The 18,583-nt window shown below is 34.7% G+C and overlaps 1 protein-coding gene across 2 annotated transcripts in view; it reads right to left on the bottom strand.

Moving 5' to 3' along the window:
* LOC306855103 (protein transport protein Sec24D-like) overlaps window positions 1-16,771 on the bottom strand; it is a 28,963-nt gene extending 12,192 nt beyond the window's left edge. The window contains exons 1-12 of one of the 2 annotated variants that reach the window (XM_079393555.1): window positions 16,685-16,762; window positions 15,481-15,529; window positions 14,868-15,067; window positions 14,516-14,618; window positions 14,287-14,429; window positions 13,950-14,201; window positions 9,561-9,715; window positions 9,369-9,480; window positions 9,146-9,273; window positions 5,403-5,541; window positions 5,147-5,262; window positions 2,680-2,804 (exon numbers count right to left, since the gene is read on the bottom strand). In XM_079393555.1, coding sequence (XP_079249681.1) covers window positions 2,680-2,804; window positions 5,147-5,262; window positions 5,403-5,541; window positions 9,146-9,273; window positions 9,369-9,480; window positions 9,561-9,715; window positions 13,950-14,201; window positions 14,287-14,429; window positions 14,516-14,618; window positions 14,868-15,018 — 1,424 coding nt within the window. In that variant the 5' untranslated portion in view covers window positions 15,019-15,067; window positions 15,481-15,529; window positions 16,685-16,762. Of the gene's footprint in view, window positions 1-2,679; window positions 2,805-5,146; window positions 5,263-5,402; window positions 5,542-9,145; window positions 9,274-9,368; window positions 9,481-9,560; window positions 9,716-13,949; window positions 14,202-14,286; window positions 14,430-14,515; window positions 14,619-14,867; window positions 15,068-15,480; window positions 15,530-16,684 lie in introns of both variants that reach the window. The other variant, XM_079393554.1, reaches the window with a different exon arrangement.
* Between the last annotated feature and the right edge of the window lie 1,812 nt (window positions 16,772-18,583).

The following is an 18,583-nucleotide window of genomic DNA, read 5'->3' as shown; positions in this document are numbered from 1 at the left end:
AAATTTGCTATAAAGTAAATATTGCTTTACATGAGAGCACTGCATGTAATTGATTAAATTAACCACAGGCATATTTCACAAACGTTTGCAACACGGAAGTGTTTCTTTTAACTTTCTTTTAAGCAGTACATCTATTCTATAATTATTTTATAGCAGTGCATTAGAAAAAAAGCAATGAATTAAATGCATGAGAAACATTAGCATTAATAAATAATGATCGATTGATAACTACAAAAGTAACTATATTTTGAATTTTTTATTTAAATTTTTCTATAATTTTTAGCAATTATGTTATTTTTATTAACTAGGTTTTTTAAAATAAATTTAAGTGTAGCTTAAAAGCCGTTCATGAATGATAACAAAAGATACGATTCAAGAATAATAACTATAAAGATATTAGCATCCACACCAACAGGCGATAATGTTCGGTTTATAATCAGCGTGTGCTGCAGGTTTGTCGTTGGCCGTTTTAAATGCTCGAGCTCTTTAAAGCAGGATGGATTCTGATTGGCTGTCAATGTTTTAATTATTCATCAGATTGAATAAAATATTGTTCTGAAAGTGATTCCGGCAATATCTATCCTTTGTGATGTTTTCTTGGTAGTTGTGGTATGGACTCTGCTATTCTTTTTTAAACTATTCGTTCTATTTATCATCCTTTGTGTGAACAGACATTAAAACTATTTTTATCTGCTTGTATATTACATTGACTGTAGCAACAGAGCTAATTCCTAGAGTTGAAATGTCACTATTTCTTGTATTCAGTATTCCATCCATTTAAAGATATGTGCACATTTCACCATCTAACATATACCAGAGCACTGTGTAGTAGCTGATAGCGGAGAGCTGCGTCGGCCAGTAAATAGAAGCATTCCAGATAGACGTCTGTATCTGGGCTTTGTAGCTTTCTATGGCTACATTGTAAAACATGCTGAGATGGTTTGAATCACTCATAGTCCATATATGCCAAGTCTGTCATTAAGCTAGAGACAAACTCTCCAATACAAATCCTATCAGGCCCTAACAGACCCCATCGACTCGAGGGTGTGCAATGTGGTTTTCATTAACGGTGTGCAATCTAGCAAGCAAAGCCAAGAAGAGAGGAGAGAAATCAGATAGAATACCACAGGCTTATTTGGAGTGCACTAACGGACTGCATTCACAGTGAGGTCAGATCCCAAACAAATAAGGACGTACCCTTAGGAACCAGCCGAGAAGAGGTAAGGAGTTTAGCAGGGTGAAAAAAGTCTGAAATACAGTAGAGTATATAAGTTCCTCAGAGGTGAATCAAAAGCTCACCTCTCAGCTGGCCGTCACCCAAAGAAACGGTATAATTGAAGCCATGTGCACCACCAAACATTTAAATACTTGGAAACTTGCAGAACTAGAGCCGCTGAACCTCCTGACTTCCTTCATGATGAGACATTGAAATTGTTTCTTCCCCTAGCATTTTTTTTTTTCTTGCTTGTTCTCCTGTTACCATATTTGGCAGGAGATCGGGGCTCTTTTTCAGCTGGATTCGTTCACAATAGCTGAGATGAACATGTGTTCACCCTGAGAGGTGCGGACAGAATACGGAGGGGTGGCTTCTGCCCAAGGTTTCAACTTTACTCCACAGATCCTCCCAGCCAAACACCTGGAGCCGGGCGTCAGTGTGTGGGATGGGGGATGAAAGCAATCCTAAATATATCTGCAGCCAAACCCAGATCTTTACAGTCTTAGCTGTCCAAATATTAAAATGCTAACAGAATGATATTCTATTCTATTCCCTCTGCTAAATTTCAGTCCTCTGCCAGTGCAGAGTCGACATGCACATGGGCTGCTGACAGGTCAGATGTTCACAATGTTTAAAAAAATATATTTTATATATATATTTTCATATAATTTATTTATTGAGAATCATTTAAAAATATAAATTAGATCCACAATTATCATTAAAACTAATTATATAATATGTATAAAAATAATTTGTAATAAAAAAATAAGTAAACAGGAAAAAAAAGCAATTACAAATTGTGAACATTTAGTATTGTGTTATTTAGTATTATTTTAGTATTTATAATAATGTAATAAAATTATAAATATATATATTAATTTATTATAATAATTTAATAATATTTAATATTTTGAATTAGCTTTTATTTTTGTACTTACATTTTTATTTTATGTACTTTAGTCATTTTTATTAGACTTAGTTTTTCAAGAAAATATTAAAGTTAAACATTTAGGTTGAATTTATTTTATGTCAGTTTCAATTTTAGTTTTATTTATTTCCCGTTTCCAGTTTAATTTCAGTGCTTCAGTTTTTTCCCAATATAATTTTCTTTTTTTTAGTTTTTTAAATCTAATATTTTAATTTAATTTCAATGAACAACATTTTTTAAATAGCTATAATTTCAGTTGACAATAACACTGGTGGTAAAAAAACAAACAAAAAACTTTAACAGTACAGAGACCAATAACAGCAGATGACAATATACAATATACATTTTCCCTAAACACAGACTTTAACCTGCAATCTTGATGTTGAATAGTAAAAAAATAAATGTACATATCCACATTCAAAATCCAAGAGCAACAAAGAAACAAAATTTAGTTATGAAGAACAATGGTGATTTATAATATTTTGCCCCCTCATTTTCTTTAAATATAGACAGCAAACATTATCGCTCAACTTACTTTGGAAGACAGTCAAGCAGTGTCTTCAGTTCCTCACATATTAGTTTGACAAGTCCACTTTTTATGTTGTTGTAGGAGACATCGATCATGAAGATGTAGGCAGGAGGATTAGGAGGCTTATTATTCTTAAAGACAAAAAAAAGAACATCACAGAATGAATTATGGTAGTTCATGAACTTCAAAGTGGGCTGTTTTTGCTTGTTCTTTACAGACTTTGTACACATCTTGTGGCAGAGAATACATATAAAGATTGCAATCATTTGAAAGCATATCATATGCATGAGAAAGCATGAGAAAGCTTTTTTGATCTTTTTAATATATAGAAATGCCAAGATTCAAAACAACAATGTGAGCAGTAGGATGAAGGTAAAGACTCCTTGTTTTGACTAGAGAACAGTATGCAGTATGGATCAGCTGAGATGATTTTATTAAGCACTGCATGAGCTGATCCTCAAATATGAATAAACATCTGAGAGAAACAGGAGTCCAGATAGAAGATTATGGTGTCAGGCTGAGATGAGGAACCCAGGCACGGACTGGGGCCAAAAATGTGTCATGAATCTCTTTAGTCTGATAACTGAGTTGAAATTAAGTTAATTTGAGATTACAGCCTACTTTTCACCCTGATCCATGAGAATTTAATACACAATGCATCTCAAGTTTCTAAAGTATTCACACCCTGGCTTTTAAAGAAATGGTACACCCAAAAATAAAACATTTTTGAAAATTTACTCAGGACATCCAAGATGGAGATGCGTTTGTTTCTTCATCTGAACAGATCTGGAGAAATATAGCATTGCAGCACTTGCTCAGCAATGGATGCTCTGCAGTGAATGGGTGCCGTCAGAATGAGAGTCCAAACAGCTGATAAAAACATCACAATAATCCACACCACTCCAGTCCACCAGTTAATGTCTTGTGAAGTGGAAAGCTGCATGTTTATAAGAAACAAATCCATCATTAAGACATTTTTAACTTCTGGCCAAAATATGAGTCCATAATCCATAATAATTTCCAGTGAAAAAGGTCTATCCCTTGTTGTCAAAATCCACCCACGTATTTGTTTAGAGATGTTTTGGACTGTGATCATTGTAAACAATCCTTGATCTGTACATATTTCTCTGCTGATTCAGACGAGACAACTTTTTCTCTTTTTTTAAGAGAAAGAAATATTATGGGTAGAGGACTCATACTTCAGCCAGAAGTAATGGTTTGTTGTTAAAAACGTCTCAACAACAGATGATGTTGCTTTTTTCTGTTTTTTCCATACATGCAGCTTTTCACTTCACAAGACATTAACTGTTGAACTGGAGTGGTGTGGATTATTGTAATGTTTTTATCAGCTGTTTGGACTCTCAATCTGACGGCACCCATTCACTGCAGAGGATCCATTGGTGAGCAAGTGATGCAATGCTATATTTCTCCAAATCTGGTCTCATGAAGAAACAAACTCATCTAAATCTCGGAAGACCTGAGGTTGAGTGCATTTTCATTTTGGGGTGAACTATTCCATCAATATTACATTGCCTTCTTGAGCATCAGCGAATGTTTGCCATTATATTAATAGCTAAATTACTCCCTCAACTGTCCACACTGTGAAAATATGGATCTCAAAATTACTTATCCACTTATGGAAAGAGATCAAATATGCAAAAGATGCTGGAAAACCAAAGAGTGTGCATTACCTGGAGGACTTTTATAAAGCACAACGGGCAGTTTAACTACTCGGAACAAACAAGGGACTCATTAACAACTATAACAACTCAAAGTTGTAGATCATCCAGGTAATGGCACATTCATATGTAAACTTTTGAAATAGGTCATTTTGGTAAATTCGTCATTATTTTGTTTTGTGAAATAGCTTTATCAGGGCAGTGTTAATGCAAAACAAAATGCTTTTTTTATCATTTTGCAGATTCTGTAAGGTATATACAAACTTTTAACTTAATTACAAAAGTATTAGTATTAAGTATAAAATGTTTCATTAATTTTGCAAAATATACATTCTGTGCATTTTAGAAAAAAAAAAATAAGTGAAAAAGTAAGCTTTCAGCTGACCTGCTTGCAGAACAGCATAAAAATGGCCTTTATAAAAAGTTAAATTTGCCGTTGTATAATCAAATAAAGGGTCATTTTTGTTGTACTGCGAGCATAAACTGTGTTCCTCATTTTAAACATATCATATGTTTATAGTCAAGATTTAATTGTATATGCCTGAATCAAATATGCAATGTGACTGCCAAAAAGGAAACCTTTCTCAGCTGCTTCCTAGGGCAAGCTGACCCGCTCGGACAAAACAAATAGTCTCTAATAATTCACGCACTCTCTTACCATTACATTTCTAGAGGGAAATCTTGCTAGCGAAGGACTTTTAGATAAATTACTAAATCTACTAAAATCTGACTGTGAGCATTGTACACTTATATAAAAAGTGTACATCCTTATCTTGATACAAGTTCTCTGTTACCTTGCAGTAATCCAGTGTGGCAATGAACTCGTATGAGCCCAAAGACAGTTCTGGTCTCTCATACAGATCCATTCTTCTCCCCATGTGGTCCAAATGCTGGAAATACTGCACTGGAACTGGAAAGGTAGTGAAAACCCATTTTTAGAAACACTTTTTTTTAGCTACGACTGCACAGACAAACAGTCCCTACCATATGCTGACAGGAAACACAGTGTAAGAATTAAGGTCTCAGCAGTCTCAATGGTACAGTACCAACCTTCATTAACACAGCTGCAGAAGCCACACTGGTAGCGTCGTCCTCCATCGATAAACTGCATGTAAGGACACATGTAGGCCTTACAGCGGTTGCAGCGGATTGGTCCAGTCTCACCGTGATTTACAATGTACAGAGGAGTCTATAGAGATTAGAGTGAGAATGAAAAATAAGACTGTAACATATACCATGAGATTTTTATATGCTAACATATAGTTGCACATACACCACCATTCAAAAGTTTTTTTGGTTTAATTTATACTTTTATTCAGTAAGGATGCATTCAATTGATCAAAATCGATAGCAAGAGGATTTATGATACAAAAGATTTGGTCACACTTTATATTAGGTGGCCTTAACTACTATGTACTAACATCAAAAAGTAAGTACAATGTACTTATTGTGGCCATATTGCATTGCAAAACAATTTTGCTGCTATTGGGGTGGGATACGGGTAAGGTTAGGGACAGGTTTGGTGGTATGGGTAGGTTTAAGGGTGGGTTAAGGTGTAAGGGATGCGTCAACAGTTTAATTATAAATGTAATTACAGAAAATAATTACAGATGTAACTACATAATGGTATTTTAAAAAATATAAGTACAATGTAAAAACATGTATGTACACAATAAGTGCATTGTATCAAATGATTAATTTAAATGTAGGTACATAGTAGTTAAGGCCACCTAATATAAAGTGGGACCAAAGATTTATATTGCAATTAAATGCTGTTTTGAATTTCTTATTCAAAGTATTCTGAAAAAAATGTACCATGGTTTCCACAAAAATATGAAGCAACTGATAATCAACACTGATAATCTGAAATGTTTCTTGAGCAAAAACATCTGCATATAATAATGATTTCTGACACTGAAGACCAGAGTAATGATGATGCTGAAAATTTTGCTTTGCATCACAGGAATAAATTACATTTTTAAATATATTAGAATAGAATACAGATATTTTAAATTGTAATAATATTTCACAATGTATTTAATGTATTTTTGATCAAATAAATGCAGCCTTGGTGAGCACAAGAGACTTAAAAAAAATAATAATAATAATATTACAGACTCCACATTTTTGAATGGTAGTGTATACAACTGTAAATAAATAAATAAAATCACATTTAACATTTCAGCTGGAAAAAAAGTTCATTGTTATCTTCATTAACTGAAGGCAAACAAATACATCACACTGATCTGTAGCTCTGTGGTTACTGTGCAGTTCAACTTGTTTACACAGATACATATAAAGTACATAGATATTAAAATGAAAAAAAAGGTTGACCTGAGATCATTAAGTTTCAATTACATCAAACGTTTTCAGTCAGCTTCTAAACTAAAGTCCAAGTGCGCTTGCTTCCATCCACATTTAACACATATTTCGGCATGTAATCCTATTTTTGGATACATAGCAAACAAATTTCAAGGACTGAGTTTTTGCTCTTTGGTGGAATTCATTTTAATAAGGTGCCACTGCAACATCTGAGCTATCAGAGACGACGATCGGTAACACTTCAGATTAGGGAAAACACATTTATTATTAACTAACAGTTTCCCTCAATAAACTCCTAATTTGCTGCTTATTGATAGTAAGTAAGATAGCTGTTGTAATAGGCATGTTTAGGTATAAGGTAGGCTTAAGGGATCTAGAATATGGTCATAAGGCATTAATATGTGCTTTATAATTAGCCAATTAATAAATACCCAATATGCTAGTAATATGCATGCTAATAAGCAACTAGTGAATAGTGTTCCCTAATCTAAAGTATTGTGTATTGTGCCTTTAAATGTGGACTAATTCCCTCCTTTATTTGAGAGCACAATAAACTATTCCTCTCACATGCTCCTTGGAGACTGAACCTAGACTAATTAGCCTCTCATGAGAATACTAACATTTCCTAAAAAGGCTCTGAAGCATAATGATGAAGGGTAAAGCAATGAGAGAGTCCAGAGTTAAACAAGTCTTGAAGGCACCAAAACCACTTTTAAACTACTGACACAATAAACTGAGGGGACACCCATGAATTAGAGTTTGACTATATTCCAAAGGCAGTAATTTCCAAAGATAACAACAAAGAAAAGTTCATTCATTCAGGCTCATGTTGTTCCAAACCCGTCTGATTTTAAATTTAATTAATGCATTTAATTTTAATAAACACAAAAAGAGAAGTTTAGCAGAATGCTCACGCTGCTCTTTTGCGTATAATGACCAGAGCTATCAAGCTCCAAAAAGCTACAGCTCTCAAATCTCATTAAATCTACTGTATGAATATGTAAATATTACACAAAAGAGATGAGTGTTTCGACAGAGAAAATAAAATTATGGTATGACTTCTAAAGATTGGGAATATACTTTCTTTTTAAGGTGTCCTTGTTACAGTGTAATTTTGTTTTTAAGTAATATTAATTAATTACATGTACTTACTATATTGTTAGGGTTAGGATTATGTAATTACATAATTTTTTTTATTATTATAATAGTATGTACATGTAACGTGTAACAAGGACACAGGATTAATTTGAATAAAGTGTTACCAAAACTTTCCTATAAATTCCTTTCGAGCATCACAGAAGGAAAATCATATGGTTAGAATTGAATTTTGATTTCTATACTGTTAAGACTAGACAATCCCTTATGAAGAAGCAGCACACTTAATTGTATTGAATGTGCACATGTAGTGTATACTTAAAATCTTAAAAGTATGTTTTCAAAAAATTTACTTTCAGATAATTTAAGTAGCATATAATAAAATAAAAGGCCACTTAAGTGAATTTAAAGAGAGTACAAATTTAATTTTGAATTAAAATTAAAATTTAATTAACTTAATTTTTTTAAGTGAACTTTGTAATAATGTCATGGTAAAAGTTTTGGTGACACTTTATTTTAGGGTCTCTTAACTAGTTGCTTATTAGCATGCATATTACTAGAATATTAGCCATTTATTAATACTAATTAAGCACATATTAATGCCTTATTCTACATCCCTAATCCTACCCAACACCTAAAATTAACAACTACCTTACTAACTATTAATAAGCAGCAAATTAGGAGTTTATTGAGGGAAAAGTCGTAGTTAATAGTGAATAAGTGTGCCCTATTCTAAAGTGTTACCAAAGTTTTACATTAAAGCACATTATAAAATCATTAGGTTTTAATCATCTTTTGTCATGCTTTAAAGAAGTACACTTATTTTGATGTGATGACTAACATACTAAAACATATGTAAAGTACTTGATTATAATTTTAACCATAGTATTTTATTTGAAATTACATTTCTTACATTACATACTTAAGTGGGTCAAAAAAAAAAGCACTCGGCTATTTAACTTATTGCATTTAATATAAATGTAAACTGCTGTATAATACATTTTCATTTATTTGCAATTATGTGTCTGAAAACATTACTTTCAGTTTGCACTTAAGTATATTATTTTAAAATATATGATTTTTGTAATAATTACTCTAAAAGCATGCTAAAGTGTACTTATTTTTAACAAGGGAACATACAGGTATGTACTATATAGTTTACCTACATAGCATTAAACATTATGTACTTCCCCAAGACATGGTTTTGTACATTTTAATCACATATAAAACATAATAAATATTCCTCAGAAAGAGTCACGTAGCATTCTTCATTTGTAAATCATGCCTGCTAAAAGAATAAATGTAAAAATAAATCTAGTATATACACTCAAAACTGAAGAAAGGCAAAAGTCACAGTGCTGAGAAATGCTGCATACCTCATTTTTGGGCACGGTGGCGAAGGGTTTGATAATGGCTGCCAGAGGCACTTTGCACTGCTTTGCAAGGTCAGCAGTGCAGGGGAAGGAATATGTTGTGCACCTCATGAACCTTGGGCTTGCATTCCCTTAAAATGGTAAAAAACAAACGTTTACTATATTAAACAAAAGCACCTTTATGCTAATGTTAGGAGTGAAGTGCAAAGACAGTTCCCATGCTTACCTTGATCCTGTACTGTGAAATCTGTGGTGACCAGTGGAGGCACCTGACCTCTGATGTTTGTGACATACACCTGGCCTCCTCTCTTAGCCTGGTCATCCTCAATCACTTGCGTCTGCAACAGACAAGACAGTGTACCTTGAAATGTGCACAAATTTAAATACATTTACACTATAAAGTAGCGTTTTTTATTACCGTGCTTGGAATGGAGTCCGGGTCCAGCTTCTTTTGAGGAGGGCCTGCCATTTGTGCTGGACCTCCAGGAAAGCCTCCTGGGAAAGTGCCTGATTGTGGCCCTGCCATCTGTGGTCCTGCCATTTGTGCACCATACGGGCCTGACATTGGGCTCCCTTCAGATCAGAAACAAAAACAGTTATTTAAGCTAGTCAACAACATTTGCCTCTAAAAATACTGAGTAGAGAGGGGAGGTGTGTAATTTCTGAACCACAAATGCAAGTGAAAAAAAATGAAGATAGATTCCGTTAACAACTCACATTTTCATTTAGACAGATAACTCACTCAACTAATTGAACTAATGTTGCTGCCAGACTCGTGCTGAGGCCTCTCTCATAAAACAGTGGCTACCCAGTATAGTCTGAAGTTGAACAAACACTGTTTTTTAAGTTTCATGAAGGTGCATTTAGGATTAACATATACACTACCAGTCAAACGTTTGGAATAAATCAGATGTTTCTATATTTTTGAAAGAAGTCTCTTATGCTCACCAAGACTACATTGATTTGATTTAAAAAAAGAAATATCTATATATATATATACACACAGTGGTGTGAAAAAGTGTTGGCCCCCTTCCTGATTTTTTATTTTATTGCATGTTTGTCACACTTTAATGTTTCAGATCATCAAACAAATTTAAATATTATATATATTTAAATATTATTTTTTTTAAGGGAAAACAAAATCCAAACCCACATGGCCCTGTGTGAAAAAGTGTTTGCCACACTTGTTCGCAATCAAGAAATGACTTAAATATGACCTGCCTGACAAAGTGAAGTAGACCAAAAGATCCTCAAAAGCTACACATCATGTTGAGATCCAAAGAAATTCAGGAACAAATGAGAAAGAAAGTAATTGAGATCTATCAGTCTGGAAAAGGTTATAAAGCCATTTCTAAAGCTTTGGGACTCCAGCGAACCACAGTGAGAGCCATTATCCACAAATGACGAAAACATGGAACAGTGGTGAACCTTCCCAGGAGTGGCCGGCCGACCAAAATTACCCCAAGAGCGCAGCGACGACTCATCCAAGAGGTCACAAAAGACCCCACAACAACATCTAAAGAACTGCAGGCCTCACTCGCCTCAGTTAAGGTCAGTGTTCATGACGCCACCATAAGAAAGAGACTGGGCAAAAATGGCCTGCATGGCAGAGTTCCAAGACGAAAACCGCTGCTGAGCAAAAAGAACATAAAGGCTCGTCTCAGTTTTGCCAGAAAACATCTTGATGATCCCCAAGACTTTTGGGAAAATACTCTGTGGACTGACGAGACAAAAGTTGAACTTTTTGGAAGGTGTGTGTCCCATTACATCTGGCGTAAACGTAACAGCATTTCAGAAAAAGATCATCATACCAACAGTAAAATGTGATGGTGGTAGTGTGATGGTCTGGGGCTGTTTTGCTGCTTCAGGACCTGGAAGACTTGCTGTGATAAATGGAAACATGAATTATCCTGAAGGACAATGTCCGGCCATCTGTTCATGACCTCAAGCTGAAGCGAACTTAGGTTCTGCAGCAGGACAATGATCCAAAACACACCAGCAAATCCACCTCTGAATGGCTGAAGAAATACAAAATGAAGACTCTGGAGTGGCCTAGTCAAAGTCCTGACCTGAATCCTATTGAGATGCTGTGGCATGACCTTAAAAAGGCGGTTCATGCTCGAAAACCCTCCAATGTGGCTGAATTACAACAATTCTGCCAAGATGAGTGGGCCAAAATGCGCTGTAACAGACTCATTGCAAGTTATCGCAAACGCTTGATTGCAGTTGTCGCTGCTAAGGGTGGCCCAACCAGTTATTAGGTTTAGGGGTAGGGCTGGGCGATATGGCTGAAAACTGTATCACGATATCAGTGTTTCATATCGGTCGATATCGATAATTATTGATTTTTTTTTAAGGTGGTACATCAAGTTCGTGGTATTACCAGTCTTGGCGGGGACGACGGTCTTGCATAATTTGCAGACGACATTTGGTCTGACTACGGTCAGACTTATAATATCCAAAAACTGCCATACTGGGAGCTGACTTTCTCTTTTATTTACAATTTCCTCGCTCGCTGCGGCACTCATTTTCTGCTTATGAAGAGGAATCCAGCAGACCAGCCAATAGGGTCTGGCTGCAGACGTGCACTCTCAGCCGCGCGTGCGCACTTAGACACGAGACAACGATATGGCGCAACCAAACTTGATACTGTTACATGATTGGCTGTTAGCGTGTCACTCCCTACGTTGCTAGGTTACCAGAGAGCGAGTGCCTTTGTTAATGCAACCAAACTTGCTTCGCAGCCTTTGTTTTCTTCCGACAAAGAATAAAAAATATCGAACGTTTTATCGAAGACATTTTTTATTGATATCGTTCACGTGTCTATCGCGATACATATCGTTATCGTTTTATCGCCCAGCCCTATTTAGGGGGCAAGCACTTTTTCACACAGGGCCATGTGGGTTTGGATTTTGCTTTCCCTTCATAATAAAAAAACTTCATTCAAAAACTGCATGTTGTGTTTACTTGTGTTATCTTTGATTAATATTCAAATTTGTTTGATGATCTGAAACATTAAAGTGTGACAAGCATGCAAAAAAAAATAAAAAAATCAGGAAGGGGGCCAACACGTTTTCACCACTGTGTGTGTGTGTGTGTGTGTGTGTGTGTGTGTGTGTGTGTGTGTGTGTATATATATATATATATATATATATATATATATATATATATATATAATTATTATGATATATTACAGTTTAAAATAACTATTTTCTATCTCAATACATTTTTAAATGTATTTTATTTATGTGATGCAATGCTGAATTTTCAGCATCATTACTCCAGTCTTCATTGTCACATGATCCTTCAGAAATCATTCTAATATGTGACCCTGGACCACAAAAAAATTATTTATTTTTAAATAAATAAGCTTTCCACTGATGTATGGTTTGTTATGATAGGACAATATTTGACTGAGATACAACTATTTGAAAATCTGGAATCTGAGGGTGCAAAAAAAAAAAAAATCTAAATATTGAGAAAATCACCAAATGAAGTCCTTAGCAATGCATTCAAAAAATAAGTTTTGATATATTTACGGTAGGAAATTTACAAAATATCATGGAACATCCAATATCCTAATGATGTTTGGCATAAATGAAAAATCTATCATTTTGACCCATACATTTTGTTGGCTATTGATACAAATATACCTGTGCTGCTTATGACTGGGTTTGTGCTCCAGGGTCATATATGCTGATTTGCTGCTCAAGAAACATTTCTTATTATCAGTGTTGAAAACAGCTGTGCTGTGTGATATTTTTGTGGACAATGTGCCATATATTATTAATGTGAAAAGAGTTTTTGTGGCTTAATATTTTTGTGGAAACCGCAACACACTATACTATTCAAAAATGTGAGGCAAGATTCAGCAAAGACACGTTAAGACATGAATAAAAGTCATTTATAATGTCAGAAAAGATTTCCATTTCAAATAAATGCTGTTCCTTTGAACTTTCTTTTTCATCAAAATATCTTGAATAAAAATACATGGCACTGTTTTCAACACTAATAATCAGAAATGTTTCTGGGGCAGCAAATCAGCATATTAGAATGATTTCTGAAGGATCATGTGACACTGAAGACTGAAGTAATGATGCTGAAAATTCAGCTTTGCATTACAAAAATAAATTACATTTTTAAATATATTCAAATAGAAAACGGGTTCTTTTAAACTGTAATAATAGTTCACAATTTTACTGTTTTTACTGTCTTTTTGATCCAATAAACGCAGTCTTGGTGAGCATAAGAGACTTATTTGAAAAAAAAATGAACCGAGAAACCTTGATCTTTTGACATATAAGAGGTCATAAGCTATGTTTCCATCCAAAGATTCGAATTAAACTTATGCGCAAAACTGAAATATCACATAAAACATTTGCGAATAAAGCACCGTTTCCATCCAAGAAAACTAAGAAAACTAAGAGAAGCCACTTAATATAATAATTTTTTATATACAATAAAATACTTTTGTCTAAGAGCGAGCAGACGAAACATAATAAATGCGGTCACTGCTTCCGGAGGGGGATGCTGCTGTTTGGGAATGCAGTCGCGTAATTATACAATCGTGTAATAAGACAGTAATTATACAGAAATACTTTGATGACAGACTTTGCTCAGGCATTTCAGAATGACCAAAACAACATATAGATGCTGTTGCAAAGGAAAGCTTATTTATTCAGCTTTCAGATGTATAAATCTCAGTTTCAAAAAACTGACCCTTATGACTGGTTTTGTGGTGCAGGTTCACAAATATAAGCTCCCGAACTATTTCTTAATCACTGGTGCAAAATTTCCTAGTTTTTACCTGGTTGCTGTGGATAGCCTTGGGGTCCCAGCGGTGGTTGATGGACACCTGGTCCAGGTGGGCCAGACATTCCCATCGGCGGAGCTGTCACAGAACCCATCATGGTCATTGGTGGAGGAGATCCAAGAGAGGGCGGCTGCTGTCCTGGTGGAGAAAGGGGTTGATGTCTCATTGCTGCTGGTGGTGATGTTTGAAACTGTTGTGGTGCTGCTGAGCTGGAAGGAGACTGCGGTATCTGCATGGGCCTTTGGCCTAAAGATAACAGTGCATGGGTATAAAACGGACCCTCTGAAAGTCAATTCACTTCAAAATCAATATAAAATGGCATCTAACTTACCATATCCTCCAATGTTCATGGCACTCATTTGATTGGTTAGCTGTTGAGTTGGAGGCAGGGCTTGTGCCATACTATGAAAAGCACTTTGAGGAGGCTGTCCATAAGGAGACATGGAAGGAGCTGAAGCAACAGGAGGAGGGAAACTGATGGGAGCAACAAAAAAAAACATTATACAATTAAAAAAAAAGGCATTTTCAAAAATGGTTCATCACATTGAACCAGTATTCACCTGTGGGGATGGGCCCCATTTTGCTGAATGTTAGCACCATACTGACTGGATACTGGTGGTGGAGGCATCCCAGAAGAAGAGGAGGCAGGAGGCTTGAGCATGCCTAGAAAACAACAACATTCCTTTATACATGTACATAAGCATGTGAGAAGATTAAACTGTGATAAAAATTAATTTCAGCATATAAAATACATAGTATGCAGGGACAGCTGACACTATAATGAAAAGCAGTTTAATAATGGGTTGACCCTGTTTATTTATTTAAGCTGAGGCGGTGCTGAGACTCCTATATCATAGGGACAAGATGAAACTTGCCTGTTTTAGAACAGAACTCAACAAAGATTCACTTTACCTGTCGGAGGGGCGGAGTAGCCCTGTGGTGGAGATCCATACACACCATAATGCGACTGAGGTGGGGGGTTCCCAAAACCTGCAGAGTATCCCCCCATTCCAGGCTGGGCCTGGGAGTATGGAGGGGTGGCAACATAACCTTGCTGACTCATGCTAATGTTATACCTCTTTCATTCCAGTCTGGGACAAAAAAAGGGTGACCTGGAATAGAATAAAGGGAATAGAATTATGTGTGTTCAATGTCACGTTTCCATTCGTTTTGTGGGTTTAAAACAGAAATACACATGAACTTTTAATTTTGAAGTCATGAAAGTTCTAATTTATCTGTTGCATTCGGCCCCGATACGAACCATTGTTGAAAAAGAAGTACAATTTAGCATACTTTGAAAAAGAGTACTAATTGTGGAAAGAATATACTTAAGTGCTAACTGAATGTAATGTTTTCGGGCACTTAATTGCATGTTAGGCTAATTGCAGTTAAATTAAAATTTATTAATATATAAATTTATATTAAATGCAATTAGAACTTTAGAGTGCCTTTGTGAATGGACCCCAGAGGTAGTTTGTTGTAAAATGATGAGATAATGAAATGTTTTCTACAGTTTAGACTTTACCTGATATGATTACCTCAACCCTAAGCATGTGTGATCAGGAACTTTGTCACTAGACCGAGATAAGAGGAGTTTATGATAACACAATCGACCAAGAATACATACGTACATACAAAATGTGAATATAATGGTTTGACTAATGCATTCAGCCTTTAAATTAATTAATTTTATAACGTCACCCTAGATAATAAGGTATTGGCAGTGTACTGAAATGGGCATTTTTATGGTATCTGTATACTTTAAAGTTCCTCACTGCCATTAAATCATGTAATGTTTATTTACCAACCTATTAAATTCTGTAAAATGTACTGGTTTTAATATCCCCACTACAAAAGGTCAGATTTGAAGTTAAACAAAAATGCCCTAAAACAACAAAACAGTGTGGTAAAAAATGAAATCATTAGGCCTACATATTGTTCATGCAGGGAATTTCCCATAAACTAAACAGTGATTCATACTTTAATGTTTTTTAAATTATGGTTTTCTAACATATAATATTGCTTTACCATTGCAGCTGATCAATTAATAGATTTTTACTGTAGTACTTTACATCTTCTGCATTAAACTAACATTTTAATTAATTACAGGCCTAAAGTATGCCTAGTTTCAGTAAACTTGTTATACAAATAAACTAACTATTTAACACAGCAGAGCTTGAAAACAGCTCAAAGCAAAGTAAATAAATACAAAGCAATGCCCTCTGGTCTATTAAATACATATCTTCTACATTGGACACTGGGCTGCTCTTTCTCTAAAATGATTGAGACATCATGTCAGTATTTCTGCAAGAGGCCTTCGGTAATTCTCGAGGTAAGATAATATTTCATTTCTATCATGTGCTGATGTAAAGTACAGTCGTCACTGCCCTGAACTGCCACGTCGAAGACCTGTGATGTTTCACTTTACTGAATAAAGTCCATATTGAGAGAAAAATTAGCTTTTTAGCAGCAAACACTCAATGTGGGTTTAAAAAGTACCCCATGTGTACATAATGTACATAATGTTACTTATGATAATGCGCGTGCACCAGCTGTCGGCGATACAAAGTTACCAAATATTTTTTCTGCCGGAGACGGAAACTGGCATATACTGTACAAGCCACACTTACAAATATACAGAAGCCTATATGAATAGCCTAATGACGCTTAGAGGCTAGGTTGTCTTTCAAAAACCATCTTTAGTTTATTAGAGCATAATAGAGACTCACCTGAAGGAAAATGATGAACTGCGTCCTTTCCTCTGCCGAGAGTGCCACGTCAAACTCCAGCACACGCACAGCCGCTTCTGCGCATGCGCACACCGATGGGAACCACTACACGTCAGCAAGGAGACAGAAGTGCGTAGGAGATGATCCTCACTGCAGAACACGAGATCCAACTCCTCCCACTATGGAAAAACATTATAGGCTATGTTTTTGTCATTCTGAAGACATCACAAACTACTTTTTTACAATTAGCCTACTTCTGTTTGAAATTATTGTTAAATTGTACTGCTGAATGTATTGGTGGTAAACTAAAATATACTTTAATATCATTTCTGTTGTCATGTATTTAAAAATATTTCTAATGAAACACTTTTTGAATGAAATTTTATCATCAAAAAATTATAATCAAGTTTAGTATGTACGGCAACACATCAATTTGTGTGTACTTATTCAAAGCATGGCACAAGATTATTAAAACAAGGATTTTAAGTGTACGTCATGTTCATTTTATTACAAAAAATACACATAAGTGACTTTTATTTCACTATTATATTATTTGCACGTCCACAAGATTTGAAATGCACAGCAATTGCACAATTCAGCACACGTATTTTTTAAAAGGATATCTTGTATTATATGGGATATGTAAAGCCTGTAACTCTTTTGGCTTCATTGTGCTTTGAATCTATATTTTCTGAAGTGCTTCTAAAGCTTTTCTCTTTCTCTGTAGGTCTTTAATAGACTGATTCTGACTTATCTTCAGTCTCTTTAGTCCAGCTTCATCTGTCAAGTTTATTATACTGCAGTATAATATGCTATATTAGTGCTGATCTTTATTGCCTCCTAGATATATGAACAGTGGCGTTAGGCATGTTAAATATTCTGGCCTTGCCCCTCTGATTGATTTAATCTGATTTTGCTAATGAACATCTTGATGAACAGTGACACTCCTTTGGCTCTAGTTCTGTGAGACTTCAATAACTGACTTCACTAAAAGTGTAGTGGGGCATGCTGTCCATGGAAACAAGCTGTTAACTGACTTATAGTGTAAAAACTGTATAGTGTCGAATATGAAATAGTTAGAAAACACAAAAACATTTGTATTTACAATGCATTATGGTATATACAATACTACACTGTAAAAAAAAAAAAAATTGAGCCAACTTAAAATTTTAAGGCAACCAGCTTCAGCAGATTTTTGAGTTCTCTCAACTTATTTTTGTAGGAGATTCTCAATTTTTTGTTGTATAAACTTAAAACAACAAGTTGAGAAAACTCAAAAATCAGCTGAAACTGGTTGCCTTAAAATTTTAAGTTGTCTCAACTTTTTTTTTTTTTTTTTTACAATGTACAGGTTTTTCTGCAATAGTTAAAAAACAAAACAATTCATAAAACAACAAAAGCTAACATAAATTATTAGTTTGACCAACATAGATGTCCCAACTTGTCCCGAGAACAGTTTACCTTTTTAATTTTATTATATTTTATTTTTATTTTATTTGAGGACAGAGTTCCACAAACATACAAATAAATAAATCTCAATTTTAGAAAGTTTTCATAAAAAAATACATTGTCATTTATTTATTTATGTATTTGTCTGTCAGTAAGCCTACATTCGGCAGTGCATTTTAACCATATTTAAAAAAACAAAAGTTTTACATATGAATATCAGAGTCTGTAAATTATATATATATATATATATATATATATATATATATACTTAAGTCCTACCTAAATGGGTCCAAAAATTAGGCTACTCTAAACTCCCTAATAGAAATATTAATATAATTTAATTGCATTTGTACTGTACGTATGTCTTTTAAAGCATGTGCTGATGTGCTTTCTTTTTGAAAGTATATGTACTTCTTTTTTTTTTTTTACAAGAGTTACCAAGGGATCTTC

This window comes from Barbus barbus (genome assembly GCF_936440315.1).
Source record: "Barbus barbus genome assembly, chromosome: 1".
NCBI classification, from domain to species: domain Eukaryota; kingdom Metazoa; phylum Chordata; class Actinopteri; order Cypriniformes; family Cyprinidae; genus Barbus; species Barbus barbus.
Note: the sequence above shows the minus strand (reverse complement) of the source record. Positions and strands in the feature narration are given on the sequence as shown.